Raw genomic sequence first — 14,375 nt, 5'->3', positions numbered from 1 at the left:
AAGACATGTAATTCCAATTACCTTTACATTGACTTTATCATAAAATCCATTTAAGCTTTTAATGAAATACCGCGTCTATCAGCACCATAATCACACCCATAAGAGTGGGAAACATTTCCATACAACACGCTAATTTCATTTAATGGAATATTCTTTAAACGTAAAAATTAAAATTTGCCCATCATCCCTTATGATTGTCATTAAAACTTATTCAATTCAATAAAATTCTGGCCGGTTATTCCATACCATTTAATTTAATCGGTGAATTTATATATATATACATATCGCATGCAAATTGGTTGTATATATACCGAATATTATGCTCATGGAATAAGGTGGCTTTTATGTTTCTTTCACAAGGAAAGATAGAATTTCAAGTTGTTTTTCTCGCATAGAAATGTATACTTATAGGGCTTATGGGTAGGGTGTATAAAATCGAACATAAGTTCGGAAAAATAATTTTCCACAAGTTTTATATTAACATGAAAAATTGAACCAAAGGCATGGAGAAAAGTAAATGGTGAAAAGTTTGTGTAAAAAGTTTTCGGGCGTAAGTAAATTTACCACACCTTGTTTCTCTTCACGAAAAAAAAAAAAAATTCACCCATATTTTGTGTGCAAATTGAACTTTAAATACAATTTGTGTTATTTTCGCTCCTTTCGAAAATAGTGATAGAGTGGAGGTAACAAAACCGTCAGATCGTTATTTTCGTACAAATTGTATTAAATTATGCAAGTCAGATTAATCAAAACGTTTTTTGAAACCAAAATTTTAATAAATATTTTTTTCACACCTGTCACAGCTATCGTACGTACTGTCTATCGAATATGATACACATCAGGGTGCACTGTTACCGCCGCAATTAAATATTCCTGCCAAAGGGCTTGTACCCGACAAAGTGGAAACATTTACAGTTCATTTACCATGTACGGGAAACATTTCTGTGGAAGTACCAATTGCAATTAATTTATACGTAAAGGTAAGGATATTGTTCAAAAAAAAGAGAGAGAACGAGAGTCATTGCCAGACCAAAAAATTAACCATTTCATTTCATATGATATTTAACTCGTGATTATACACTACAATTTGTGTGACCGGGATAATTGTATAATTTGACGGTTTTAACATCATTAGCTGTGTGTATGTGTTTAGTAATTAATTTTTAAACTGTACCAGTGGTAAAAGAGTTGTTTTTTAAGCGAATTCGATTGCAGAAGTCACCTCTGTTCATTCGCTAACAAAAGGCTGTGCTAGAATTTGTTAGAAAATATTAGGAATAAAGTGAACTTAACTTAGGCCCGTCATTGTGAAGTGACAGGACAGTTTCCCGAAAATGTATACCAAAATTTATCACAAAAATTCACCGAAAAAATTCAAAGAAGCTCACCTCTGATACTTTCCATTGTATTCGGGCATAGTCTCTTTAGGTCGCCAAGGCATATTTGAACACTAAACACTTTTTACTCGATGCAAAAACAAAAAGTTTCTTTTTGTTTTGCCGCAACAAAAACACAGAAAATATTTCGACACAACTGTGACACTCCGCTACTATAAGTACTGGAATGAATGTTTGCTTTGTTCACTTCGGCGGTAAAATATCTTCATTCAAAAAAGTGTCGGACATATTATAAAAATCATGAAACAGTTGACAAAGGGTAGCGTATACAGTTAATAATGCTCATCGACCATTTTTTAAAGCTTTACGAGAGCTCAGCGGACATTCTTTCAACGATGGGAGAGCATTTATTAAAAATTTAGCCTCTCGTAAGACTGCGCTGAGCGTCTCTGAGTGTTTGCTACTCTTTAGTAAGCTAAGAAGAATTCGCGAAGTCTAATTATGCCACCAATTTGAATAAAAATATCGGCTGAGGTCGAATAATTCTCCGCTGAGCTCTAATAATTCTTCGCTGAGCTATAACAAACCTCCGCTGAGCTCTAATAATTCTCCGCTAGGCTTCAGGAAGTGTCCACTGTCCGTTAGGCCTAAGGAAGTTTCAGGAAGGCTTAATGGAGCTAATCGGACACTCAGCGGAGATCTGCCAAAGCTAAGTGGAGTCTTATTAAATCATAGCAACTATTAGAGCTCATTAGAGGTTTGTCAAAGCTCAGCGGAGAATTATTAGAGCTCAGCGGAGGTTTGTTAAAGCTCAGCGGACAATTATTCGACCTCAGCCGATATTTTTATTCAAAGAGTTGGCATAATTAGACTCAGCGAAGTATTGTTAGCTTACTAAAGAAGTGGGAGATGTTACAATTTTAACAAATGTCTACCATCGTTGAAGGGTCGGGAACTTTTTTTAATGAAAATATTTTACCGCCGAAGTGAACACAGCAAACATTCATTCTAGTACTTATAATAGCGGAGTGTCACAATTGTGTCGAAATATTTTCTGCGTTTTTGTCGCGACAAAACAAAAAAAACTTTTTGTTTTTTGATCGAGTAAAAAGTGTTTTAGTGTTCCAATATGCCTTGGCGACCTAAAGAGACTATGCCCGAATACAATGGAAAGCATAAGAGGTGAGTTTCTTTGAATTTTTTCGGTGAATTTTTGTGATAAAATTTTCCATACATTTTCAGGAAACTGTCCTGTCATTTCCCAATGACGGGCCTTAAGAGCAGAGTCTATTTTTACGAATTTAATTCTTATAAATTTCATAAAATTCCTACAAATTTCTTCATTCAATATAAACAATTTCAGAAAAATTTAGGAATTTTAAAGCATTTTTTGATAATTTTTTGGAATTTTTAACAATTAAATTCCTGAAAATAGGCTCTGATTTAGAGCTAAAGTTTTCTTCCACCATTTCCATATAAATAAATCTGACCATTCAATAACGGTTCGTCACCTGTTATCTCGGCAACAATGACAAAAATAAGCAATAAGCTATGGCTTACAGGCGCAGACTTCGTGACCGTCCATACTACCGTACCTCTCTAAGGGTTTTATGCGGTGTACGGTAGCATAGTGGTCATACATATATCACGTCACGCAAAAACATGAGACAAAAGAAGCTTTTTTTTATGAAATGTTAGTGTTTTGTCTAATGTTTTTGCGTGACGTAATATATGTATGACTCCCAAGTCAAAAGTTTACATTTTTTGACTTTCATACACTTAAAAATACACTTTTTCAAAAACTGCTCGGGTTAAAACATTTTTAAATTTCAATCGCCAGGTCAGAAATTTTCTCGATGTGCTCCTGGTGCTTGTATTGTCTTTTATAGTAGTTAATAAAGCTGCCTTATACCGATATACAATATGCAAGTCAAATCAAATGAAGGAAAAGATTTTCTAGCGAAAAATACGCGATACTTTAAGAGGCATCGGCACTTTTTCCTACCACAAAACCCGAAAAAACGACCCGAAAACTGTCGATGTATCTCTTAGGAAGTCATATAAAATGATTCGAATATGCTTCAGAAAGGTAATATGGACTTTCGCCGTTGGAATTGCGGTCTTACATTTTCCAGAAATTAATAAAATTTTGATAAAATAATGAAATTAAAGTATCTCTGTTTTGAGCTAAAATTTTCACAAAACTGCTCACTTTCCTGACAACACCAAAAATATCACAACACAAGAGCGTATTATATGAAAAGCTGCCACTGATTCGGTTAGAATTGCGGTCACAAATTTTTAAAATCAATCTTTAAATTTCACAAATGTTAAAAAACAAACTGCAATAGGTTTAAGCATTATCAAAATATAATAAAATGGCGTCACACTAAATCGAATCATTTCCGAAAAATGATTTTAAAAATGATGTCATTTCGATTAAAATGCTACTTTCAGTAAAGGGAACATATGGGCAGCCAAATTTTTGATCTAAATAATAAAATAAATTTTTGATAATTTAAACGATTTCAGCCTTTATTATACGCTGATTACCAGTGCATACATTGTAGAAGTTGACTTCACTAAATAAGTAACAGAAAATCTACATATTTTAGTCAAAATTTTGTGTGTTCAAATTTAAATTATTGCGCTTTTCCGAATTTCCTAGTTGTTTTGAGTTGTGATCGTTGGATGGAGCAAGTATCAACTGTTAAGAAGAATCATGTTGGAGTGTGTCTGAGGAGGAACAATTATGCCTCTTAAGCAAACGAAGGAACAGATTAAAAAAATATGTAGAGATCGGCCTACCTATATTAAACCACTGAGACCAATTACTCTGTTTAAAAGGTTTACACTGAGGTCATTTACTCTATAGAACATACCAAATAAGAATCATTTTGTCTTATACGAGCTAATTGTTTTCGAGGTTAAAAGACAATACAACAGCAAACTGAGGTTTACGGTATGCTTTCCGGATATCTTGCTGTTTTGGCTATTGATTGGATTGTCTTAAATAAGATGTGATAACGATCTGCTACAACCACCGGAGAACATAACATCTTTATTAGGTAAAACAACACCAGTTTCATTTCCACCTATTTGTATCGTTCATGACCGACACCGACATTGCTGGACGTCTAAGTTTCAGTAACCCTTCATAGCGTGATAGAGCGGAATGAACGTATTGATTTTCTACTTTGCTACTCTTTATTTGGAAAACGTTGAAGTAATCACCGTAAACAGAACGTGAAATGGTTAAATTTCTACGTTTATTTAATTATGCATTTGTTCAATCAATTACTTTAATTCCACTTGTATAAATAACAAAAAGCTGTATTAAATCGTGCCTTTCACATGCAGGGACCACCTCGCCGCAATGACACCAGACTCAATTTCAAGCGAAATAAAATCTGCCTAAGAGGTAAATGAAACGATAGAGTACATGCATCACATCACATCCACTATACACTCGAAATTAGAAATGAAATTTCTTGACAACAAAAAATCATAACGGAAAAATTAAAACTTTTATTTAGGAGTCTCTCAACCACGAAATCAATCATTGGCACCAGCTCGGGCCCCATCTCAAGGGCCAGCATTATTGTCTGCTGCAGCATGTGCACTTGGCCTTGTTCTGGTCGTGGGTCTCATAGCCAGTGCGATGTATGTTCGTGCGAGAAAGCAAATTCGACAGGATTCATTACAGTAAGTGGTAACATCTGGGAATACATGTTTATATTCGGTCTAATTCTATTTTCGCTGTGGAAAGTATGTACTCACAATTCGTATAATATTGTATTATATATATGGAACGAAGGATGCATAAGAGCCAGCAACCCTTATTGTATACGTTTGTGTATAAACGTTTTCATTTGAACGTATAAATATCGGTTCTTTATATGCCTACAACCTACATATGTCTCCCAATGTTTGCTCATATAGCGGTATAGTCACATAAACTTTAGATGTGTTCAAAGTGGTGTTGCATGTCAGCACAGATAATGTTTTATTAAATGGCGGTTTAACTAAATTGTTGTTGGGGAATATGTTTACGATATAAACTTTTGTTTTGGGAATATTGTTATTGCAATGTAATATCATGTTAACCATGGTGCAGCAGTGTTACTGTGCATATTATTATATACGTTACAACCAGCGGCTTGTATTTTATTTTAATTGCAACATTATAAATTTTGATTTCGTTTATGTATCTACGTTATAATGGTGTGGCTATTTTATCGTTGTGGCCTGAAACTCACCGATTTTATCTCAACCAATGTTATGTATGTTTTGAACACATTTTGAATCACAAATTTCAACGAGATGACTCTTCCATTTAGAGTTTAAATTTAAATTATCACGAAATAATCATCTTCAACGCAGCATGTGTATCAGAGTGTGTCGAGTATCTGCTGTAATTTTCGTTGCATAATTAAAATAGTCGGGCGAAAAAGCCATGAAATTTACATATTATTCTATTTTGTTCGGTTTGTGTTTGAAACTCTCGAAATATTATTGTTTTGTTTTTTAGTTAACATGTTATTCTATTCGTTTTTCATCATATTAATAATTAAACGGGACAAAAAAAAAGAAACCAACGTAAATACAACCCACTCTCATCCTGCGCCATTTCCTAATTATAAATGTAATAAAATCCTTCCATCACTCAATCCGTTAATATTACATTAATATCCATTACGTTCCCGACTAACCGCAGCCACAACGAAACTTTTCCCATTTAATTCAATTTTTAAAATATAATTTTTCAGTACCAGTTTTACGGCTGCTGCGTATGGAAGTCATCAGAATGTATTTATACGAATGGATCCACTGGGTCGACCGCCAAGTGCTAATAGTGGTTCTTATGCAACGATTGCAAGCCTTAACAAATTTCCATTGAGCGAAAGTAAAAAGTCTTGTAAGCTCCGCACACTATACCCTCCGTTAAGTTTTAATTTGATGATTGATGATCACGTTTTCAATTTAATTAGGGTTTCGACGAACACCATCCCCATCCCTGTATGCAACTGCTTTGCTGCCACTGTCACATCCGACATGTGAATCCGTTTATGCAAAACCAGAATCGGTTTGTCCGTCGAGAATATCGTATTATGCATCGTCACAGCTTACACAGGTAATTTTTTGTTAATTCCACAGAGAATAGTTTATGAGAAAATTGTGAATGTATGTTGGTTCTGCTGTTGCTTCTTTTAAGTTATAATTAATGTTGGATAATACAACGAGTTAGTATTCTCCATTTCGTTTGTTCAAATCGAATTCGTAACATCTCGTGTGGCACCAATTAACGAAATGCGATTTCGAATATCCAAAACAGAAACATCAAGCCAAAATGCATAAAGCGTAAACGGTTTTGACTCCGATTCACGTGGCTTGAATATTATTTATTTTCATGCGATAATACGGTAACATTCCGCCAATGATTGGTTGCGAAAATTTCATTCAAAATTAATGGTTATGGGGCTATTAAAGAGTAAACTGGGGAGCAACACTTTAATGGTGTTTCGTGGTTGGCAAATAATTGAACTATTGCATTTTTAATTTATGTTCTTGTATGAAGGTCGAAATTGATAGAAAATTTATTATTACCATTAGGTGCATGTATGGTTGTTCAGTTCATAATTACTGGGATGGAACATTGCCGTTCTGCACGAACGTTAAAGATTTAGTGCTTTTTCACTAGACGTAGATGTTGTCTATCTTTAAAAAAAAAAAATGAAAATTAATTTCTCACAATTGCGTCACCTTGAAAAATCCCTGTTCTAATTCTACTTTAACATGCCCCGTCACCTTCGCATTTTTCAATTTACTTTCTCTCTAACAATACAGTCCTTAAGGGATCATAAATTACGTTAAACAAAGACGTTAGACAGAAAAATGTTCTTCTTGGTGTTTTGTGTCGAAACTTGACTGAAAATTTAGCACAGGCCTCTAACATAAATACTTGTTCACTAAACTAATCAGAGCTAGTCAGCGTCTCAATAGGATTTCCCAGTTTAAGTTCTAACGTTTACAAATGATAATAAATTCGTTCAGTTATTTTCTAGTCTTGAGCTGACACATAAAGTCGTAGACAAATGTTGTTTTAAAAATCTGTTTTATTTAGTTGGGTTGAATGAGATATACATTACTATCAAATTGTATGAGAGCGTTCCATTAATGTGATACACTCCGTAAATGTAGTTTAGAATGAAATAATTGCAAATACATGATAAACAGAAATGTGGCGACACTTACATGCACTAGATTTAGCATTTAGAACAACGCGCACATGGATGAATCTAGTACTTCAAGACCAGCACAAATTAAGTGGATATATGTAGCGCAAAAGAAACAGACGAAAGAATTGAATAAGAAAACGTTTCTGAGATAAGATCATATGCATCACTTCGTTTGATCCAGTGGATTGCATCTGCATTGTAAAATTCGAATGAAATTACATAAACTACGTAATATTTAACCTATTACAGACGGCAAGCATATGACCAGTATTATTATCGCGTCTATTACTTCCATCGATCAAAGTATTTTTACTCTATTGATTTCAAATCTTGTACTTCATTTTTTTAACATGAATTTTACAATATAAATGACCATTTTACCCAGAGCCGTTTATGACAGGTTGATTAGTGTATGAGTTAGGACTGGATGTTGGCATTTTTCGTCATATATAGCCCTAGTTTTGAGACCCCACTTACAGTCTTTTACGGTTAAACAAGTGCGTGCAGTCTGGACCACTGGCTTAACATGGCTTCCAAACCACGCCTCAAAGTATGCAAATATTTACGGAGTAAAGTTATCTGATTAATTGATATTTCGCCTAAAGGTAGGCTAGACGTACAAATACGCGTCATTCAGTATGTACATCATTCCATGTAGAGTTCTCTGACACGAGAATTGAACCCGCATAATTTTTGGTGGAATGTTCGACTGAGCCATCCCATCCGTGTTAGGTGAAACAGATGAATTGACAGAGATGTTGATGTTTTCTAAAAAGAAATATGAAACATTCCCGCAACTCGCTGATGACAAAATTTGCTCTTTTCGCAGTGACACTAACATAGTTTTGTGTTCACTTCACATTCTATCTACTGTTTTTTCACGTAGAAAATATTTCAATTGTGAGCAATATGAACAAAAAAATATTTCAATCCATTCGCATTTAAGGGTTTGAGTCATTTTATTGCAACACATCCCATTTCGAAATCGATTCTACATGACAAGACTTTAGATGATCGACACTGAATTTTCTCGACTTTAGTTCCATTAAACAAAATTCGAGTGCACAACAAAATTACAACTCGTCATCCCAATGGTAAATCAATCACTTAATCGCTTTGTACGTATTTTATGTTCATGGATGCATAATAAACTAGAAAACGAAGCTTTTTTATGTTTAAACAAACTTTTCGATTCGTTTACAATTTTATCTATTCGCTATTATCGGGTGTTGAAGCAATGAGCTTTAAAAAAATAATTGTTATCCTCCGATGAATTAAATGAATGGGAACCAATATACCAGTTAACAATCCCATATTCCACAGTGAATCCACTGAGCTTTATCAATAATTGGTTCGATCGGGTTTTGTTCGAATTTAAATTTACTGGTTGTGCATGTGTGTGGATATGTTCTTCCGTTATTTTTAATTGAAATTTATGCACTTGAGTAGTTGCTATTCAGTTTATTCATTTGAACAATTTTTTTTTTGTATTTTTACTTCGACATGCTTCGTTCTCTGTTATGTGCTATATTCGTATAAACTCTTGGTCTGGTGTGTTGGTTGGTACATGTACGTACTGTACGTACTATGTTCTCTAGTACTAACTTGCATCGACATTATATTCAACCATGTACAAAGGATTTATCCTCTGATTTATCAGCATCCGTAGTAAAATAATGCGCAAAAGTATATCTATAGTTTGACTACAAAATATGAAGAATTACTTTTTTTACACAATATATTTGTTCCTGCTGTATCATGCACCTGAATAAGCTGCGTTCTTTTTATAAAACAACAAAACTTTGTTCCATTTTTATTTATTGATTCAGTCGTTAGGGAAAAGCTTCTAGAGAAACAGTTTCTAGATTTGAATTTTCGGTTAGCATTTATTTATCGTTTTATCGGCAGTCACTAAAAGGACAAGGCGTTATGTCCAGTTGATACAACGAACTTTCTATTGTTATTTCATTAATATACTCATATTTACAATGTCTGACCAACTATGTTCTGAAATCATAATGAATGTTTGTCTACACTCTGTCGTGTAAATATAGATTTATCGTTAAGAACCATATATCAGTATTGACACATCGTCGAAAACATTAATGCGTATAACGGATAATGAAATAGACAACATCAGATCGGTAATGTGTGAGTAGAGTAGAGGCTTTCAATCGAAATTCAAATTATGATGATATGACTTTAGTGGGTGCTATTGAATTCCGAAACATAAGAACTTACTTTGCAAGGAAAGTTATCAGTGAAGTTAGGGGTTGTCATTTTGAGAGGCTACAGTAATTACAAATTTATTGTCAGCTGTAACATTTAGTATTTAAGCACATAAGCAATTGGCAAAAACCTCATATTGATTTGGAATGAAGCCTTTAGAAAACGAATAAAAGAAGTGATGAGCACTGAAGTTTGCTATCTTTTATAAAAAATTATTTGTTACAAAATTTGAAGTACTAGATTTTGAATTAAAAGTCATAGTAAGTAACAGAAGTATGAAATTATAGCTACTGTTACATTTACTCTTGCTGTTATATGGAAAATTTGGATATAAGTTACCTGCATCCACAATTCTTATTTTCTCGTGTGGAACGTTGCTTTTCACGATTACGACAAATGTAAAGTAATTGTGTCATTAACGTAGAACCATTTTTTTGTCTAATGAATATAGTTGTTTTTACAGTAAAACGAAACGCATGACAGTATTCATTTTCGGACTGAGCTTGGGCTACAAAATTTCATATAATCCAAAAAAAGCGAAATTTGTTTTTCCAGCTACGAAAATATGTGGTACAAAAAAAATCACGGATCGTATCATGTTTTCTAACCTTTTTCTGATCCACAACATTTTTCAAATTTAATTGACACAACCAAGGGATAATGACATAACGATAAGGTATTATGCATGAACCCGTTGGAAAATGTAATTAATTTTAATTAGCAAAGGACATTTAATATTTTACCCTCGAAAAACTGATAATTTGAAAGATGAAATTCTGTTTGTGCCATTATATCATCAACCATCGTGTGGAAATATTTTCCTTATATGTTTTCACTGATCCATTTATAATAGAAACGGAGATGATAATATAAACCTCTCATTATGACAAGGTGTTTGGAAACACCGCAAAAGAAAATTTATTTACAATGTGTGTGTTATACCCTTTTTCTATATCGTCTCATATTTACATTATATTAAAATCCGTCTATTATGAGATGAGGTGCCCATTCATACATTATATTATGCATACATATAAAACGTACAGTACACGCTTTCTGTATAAATAAAATTTTTGTTATATTATGTGAATGTTGAATAGGGTGTGAAACTAAACACACTTCGGCTTCTAAATAGTAGTACAATATTTAGGGTGTTCGAAATTCGTTGAGTGGAATGGTGATGAAGAGAGCTGTAGAAGAAGTGTGAACACACAGCATTTTTGGCAAAATGTACAGGTTGGGGTGGGGGGGTTTCTCGTAACGAGATTATGTAAGTGAATTTAGTACAAAATTTATTATTATTATGTACACATTAGCTGTATTGTTTATACGTACGTGTTCATAGTGGTACACAATATGATTTACGTGTTAAATTTCTATTTAATCTTATAATTTATGTTCGCCGGGTTACGCAAACATAGAAGTAAAATTTCAATTAAAATTTTATGTATTTTCTCCAGAAGATTTTCGAAGATTTGTTTGATTGCTTTTAGATTTACTCGAACACATTTTCAATATTTACACCGAAAATGTGTCTCGTCTCCGATCATTTTCACTGAATGTACTATTTGTGTTTAGGGGACCCAAGTTTTTTTCTTTTTTAAATTGAATGTGATGTGTCAACAAATGCTTCGATTTCGCACGTTCTAAAATTTTTTTGTCTGCATTCTATATGACGATGGGGAAAAAATATCCTGATAATTAAATGAAAACCATTAGGAGTTTCAACCGTTGCGTTGGTTGATGTGATGCCGTACACAATAACATGTTGGTGATTTGATGATGATATAGATGCATTTGTACACATAAGATAGTGGCTGCACCTCCACTGTGAAGCTAAATTTATATACTTCGCTTCAAAGCAGGGCCTATTTTTAGAAATTTGATTCGTAAAAAATTACGAAAAATTACTTATTGCCGCGATGTCAACGTAAAGCACCTCAAACTGGTCTTAATTTGTAAATTCAATTTTTGAGGAATATTAAGGATTTGCATCAGCTACCACCCTTATGCATGTATTGTTAAATCCGTATAAACACTCAAACCAGTTTTGTTTGTGTTAGTGAACCAGCTGAATATCAGCTGAAACAAACTTAAGCCGAAATTCGACTGCCCTTTACTGTAAATTTTTCAGATAATATTGAAGAAAAAAAATTCTAAAAATTGGCCCTGCTTCTAAGAGGCGACTGCCGAATAGGTTACAATAAATGATATACGTCCCATATCTATTACAACTTCTTTAATATTGTTTTCCAATAAATAGTCTGAAACTTAGTTTTCCAAGCAATTAATAAATGAAAACATTTTTCTGTCGATGTCGATTATTACACCATAAACAGAGGATAAAGTACAAAATAAACGACAACCTTAAAAGTTGCAACGTGTTTTCCTAAAAATAAAATCCTCTTTGAAATTTTCCTATTTTCCTCTCGTTGCTGTAATGGGCTAAAAATATAAAGCTGCTCTTTTTCTACACTCTCGTAAAAAATCCCGCCATGCCTTCTTGTAGCATTAAACGTTATCTCTATATGGTCAATAAAGACAATAATTTTTTATTTTTATTTCTTTTGGCATAGGTGTACAGTTTATCGACACCACGAAGCTATCGCAACAACCCCACCGATCCGAAAGAGAAATTTGGCCCGGTGACTGTATCAGCGGGTACAATACGTAGTCAACACTTGCTGCAAGAAGGCACTTATGGTAGAGTATAAAAATATTGTGGCAATTCGTTATACAATATACCGGTTCAGGGTGGTAAATAATTTTTTTTTATTTCGTTGGTTACAGGCAGAGTATACAGCGGTACATTGCATCTTTCCAGTGGCGAAACACGAGACACTCTCATAAAAACGGTTGTCGGTAAGTTAAGCTCTGTGTTGCGGTGTTGTGGAACATTCTCGCAGCATTTACACATAACATTTAACATTAATATCATCAACATCATTACATTTCATATTAAAGTAAAATATTGTCACATAAGCAAAATTTATTGTCAACATGGTTGTTATAATAGACATTGGAATGGGTGATGGCAAAATATGCGGCTAGACGGGTTAAAATGGAATGCTGTTTTGCCATCTTCATTTTAATGCGGTCGTGCTCGTTGACATAATAAATATGTTTCAATTGCATTTCAGATGGAGCATCGCTTACACAAGTTGCCTTTTTACTGTCAGAAGCATCTCTGTTATGTGGTGTTGTTCACATTAATATACATTCACCGATCGGCGCTAATACGGAATTAGCTGGACCACCACAAATTGCATATCCCTATCCATCGAAGGGTAATTTGAAAAGGTACGGTTGCGATGCATCAAAGCCATTTTTACAGAACTAAATATTTATTTCTTGTTGTTTAATCACGTCCTCTTGGAATGTTAAAAAAAAAGATTTCTCCAAAATTGTCGAGAATCCGGTACATCCCTTAAAACTCGTCAACTAGTCGAATTCGGCCTTCACGTAACAAGAGGATTATCGTATTTGCATTCATTGCAAATTCTTCATCGTGACTTCGCCACTAGAAATTGTGTGTAAGTATTCAAAATTCGTACGACAAATAAATCAAAAAAAAAAATCAAATGTGGTTTCGTGCAGATGATGATTCTACACATGCTAAATGTATGTGGTGTGTTCCATGCGAAATTTGAAATTTTATTAAGCCTACAGCTGGGCTCACCTTGGATGTTTTATAGTTTTCTATTAATTCGGGTACCGAACGATGCACAGTTTAACATGATGATTTCCAATTTTCGTTGTTTTCCTTGCCATAAATCTCGTCTTAAATTTTTAGGCTTTTCGGTTACCTCCTGTTTTCATACAAAAACAGTAGATTACGTCCTTGTTTGGAACTTTTTATTTTGCCAAGTGTGGCGTTTGCAGTTTTCGAGCCGAAGGCGAGGAATACAACAAAATAAGGAAAAATACAAAGTTTCAATAAATAATGCTCATGTCATTGAAGTAATGACTCATTTCCCGGGGACTGCTCCGAAATTGATCTCTTATTTATGAATGTTAATGTTTGGAATGTTATAAAAAAAAAACCGTGAGCAGCTCTACATTTGCAGAATGATATTAGTCATTTGTGTGCCGAGGGGTGAAAAAATTGTAAATTGCAACAAGAACGAAATTTGCGAAGTTAGAAAATTTACGACTTTTCTTCGCGGTGAACACTACGTGTTTTATGTGTGCTCGATGTGAATACCTGTTTTTTTCAATTCGCTATAAAGAATTTCAGATGAGAGAATTTCTATTTTGTGGACATTGTTTCACCAGAGACATCAGAGAAAACGTCAGCCAAATTTCATTTTTCCAAAGCATTTTGAGTGGAGAAAGTAAGATTATTTTCACCGCACAAATGAAATAGAAGATTACGTCCTTGTTTGGAAATTTTTATTTTGTCAAGTATGAGGGTCCCAGATACAAGTCAATTCAGGTTTCGTAATAATCTTTACATAGATTGATAGTTATTTGCTTACCAAGGGAGGAAAAAGGTAAATTCCAGCAAGAGCCAAGTTTTGTCGGAGCTAGGGCTGATCGAGTCAGAATTTCCTATTTTCTTCGAATGTGC

The 14,375-nt window shown here is 33.9% G+C and overlaps 1 protein-coding gene across 1 annotated transcript in view; it reads left to right on the top strand.

The window, feature by feature from the left end:
• Window positions 1–14,375, top strand: part of LOC119076354 (tyrosine-protein kinase Dnt) — a 52,350-nt gene that overhangs the window by 35,065 nt on the left and 2,910 nt on the right. Inside the window, exons 3-11 of the mRNA XM_037183054.1 lie at window positions 804–980; window positions 4,698–4,758; window positions 4,874–5,042; window positions 6,107–6,255; window positions 6,329–6,471; window positions 12,382–12,508; window positions 12,596–12,667; window positions 12,946–13,105; window positions 13,198–13,338. Of these exons, the coding sequence (XP_037038949.1) occupies window positions 804–980; window positions 4,698–4,758; window positions 4,874–5,042; window positions 6,107–6,255; window positions 6,329–6,471; window positions 12,382–12,508; window positions 12,596–12,667; window positions 12,946–13,105; window positions 13,198–13,338 (1,199 nt within the window). The remainder of the gene's footprint in view (window positions 1–803; window positions 981–4,697; window positions 4,759–4,873; window positions 5,043–6,106; window positions 6,256–6,328; window positions 6,472–12,381; window positions 12,509–12,595; window positions 12,668–12,945; window positions 13,106–13,197; window positions 13,339–14,375) is intronic.

This window comes from Bradysia coprophila, chromosome III, assembly GCF_014529535.1.
Source record: "Bradysia coprophila strain Holo2 chromosome III, BU_Bcop_v1, whole genome shotgun sequence".
NCBI classification, from domain to species: Eukaryota; Metazoa; Arthropoda; class Insecta; order Diptera; family Sciaridae; genus Bradysia; species Bradysia coprophila.
The sequence above is the reverse complement of the archived record's forward strand: the minus strand, read 5'-3'. Positions and strand labels throughout refer to the sequence as shown.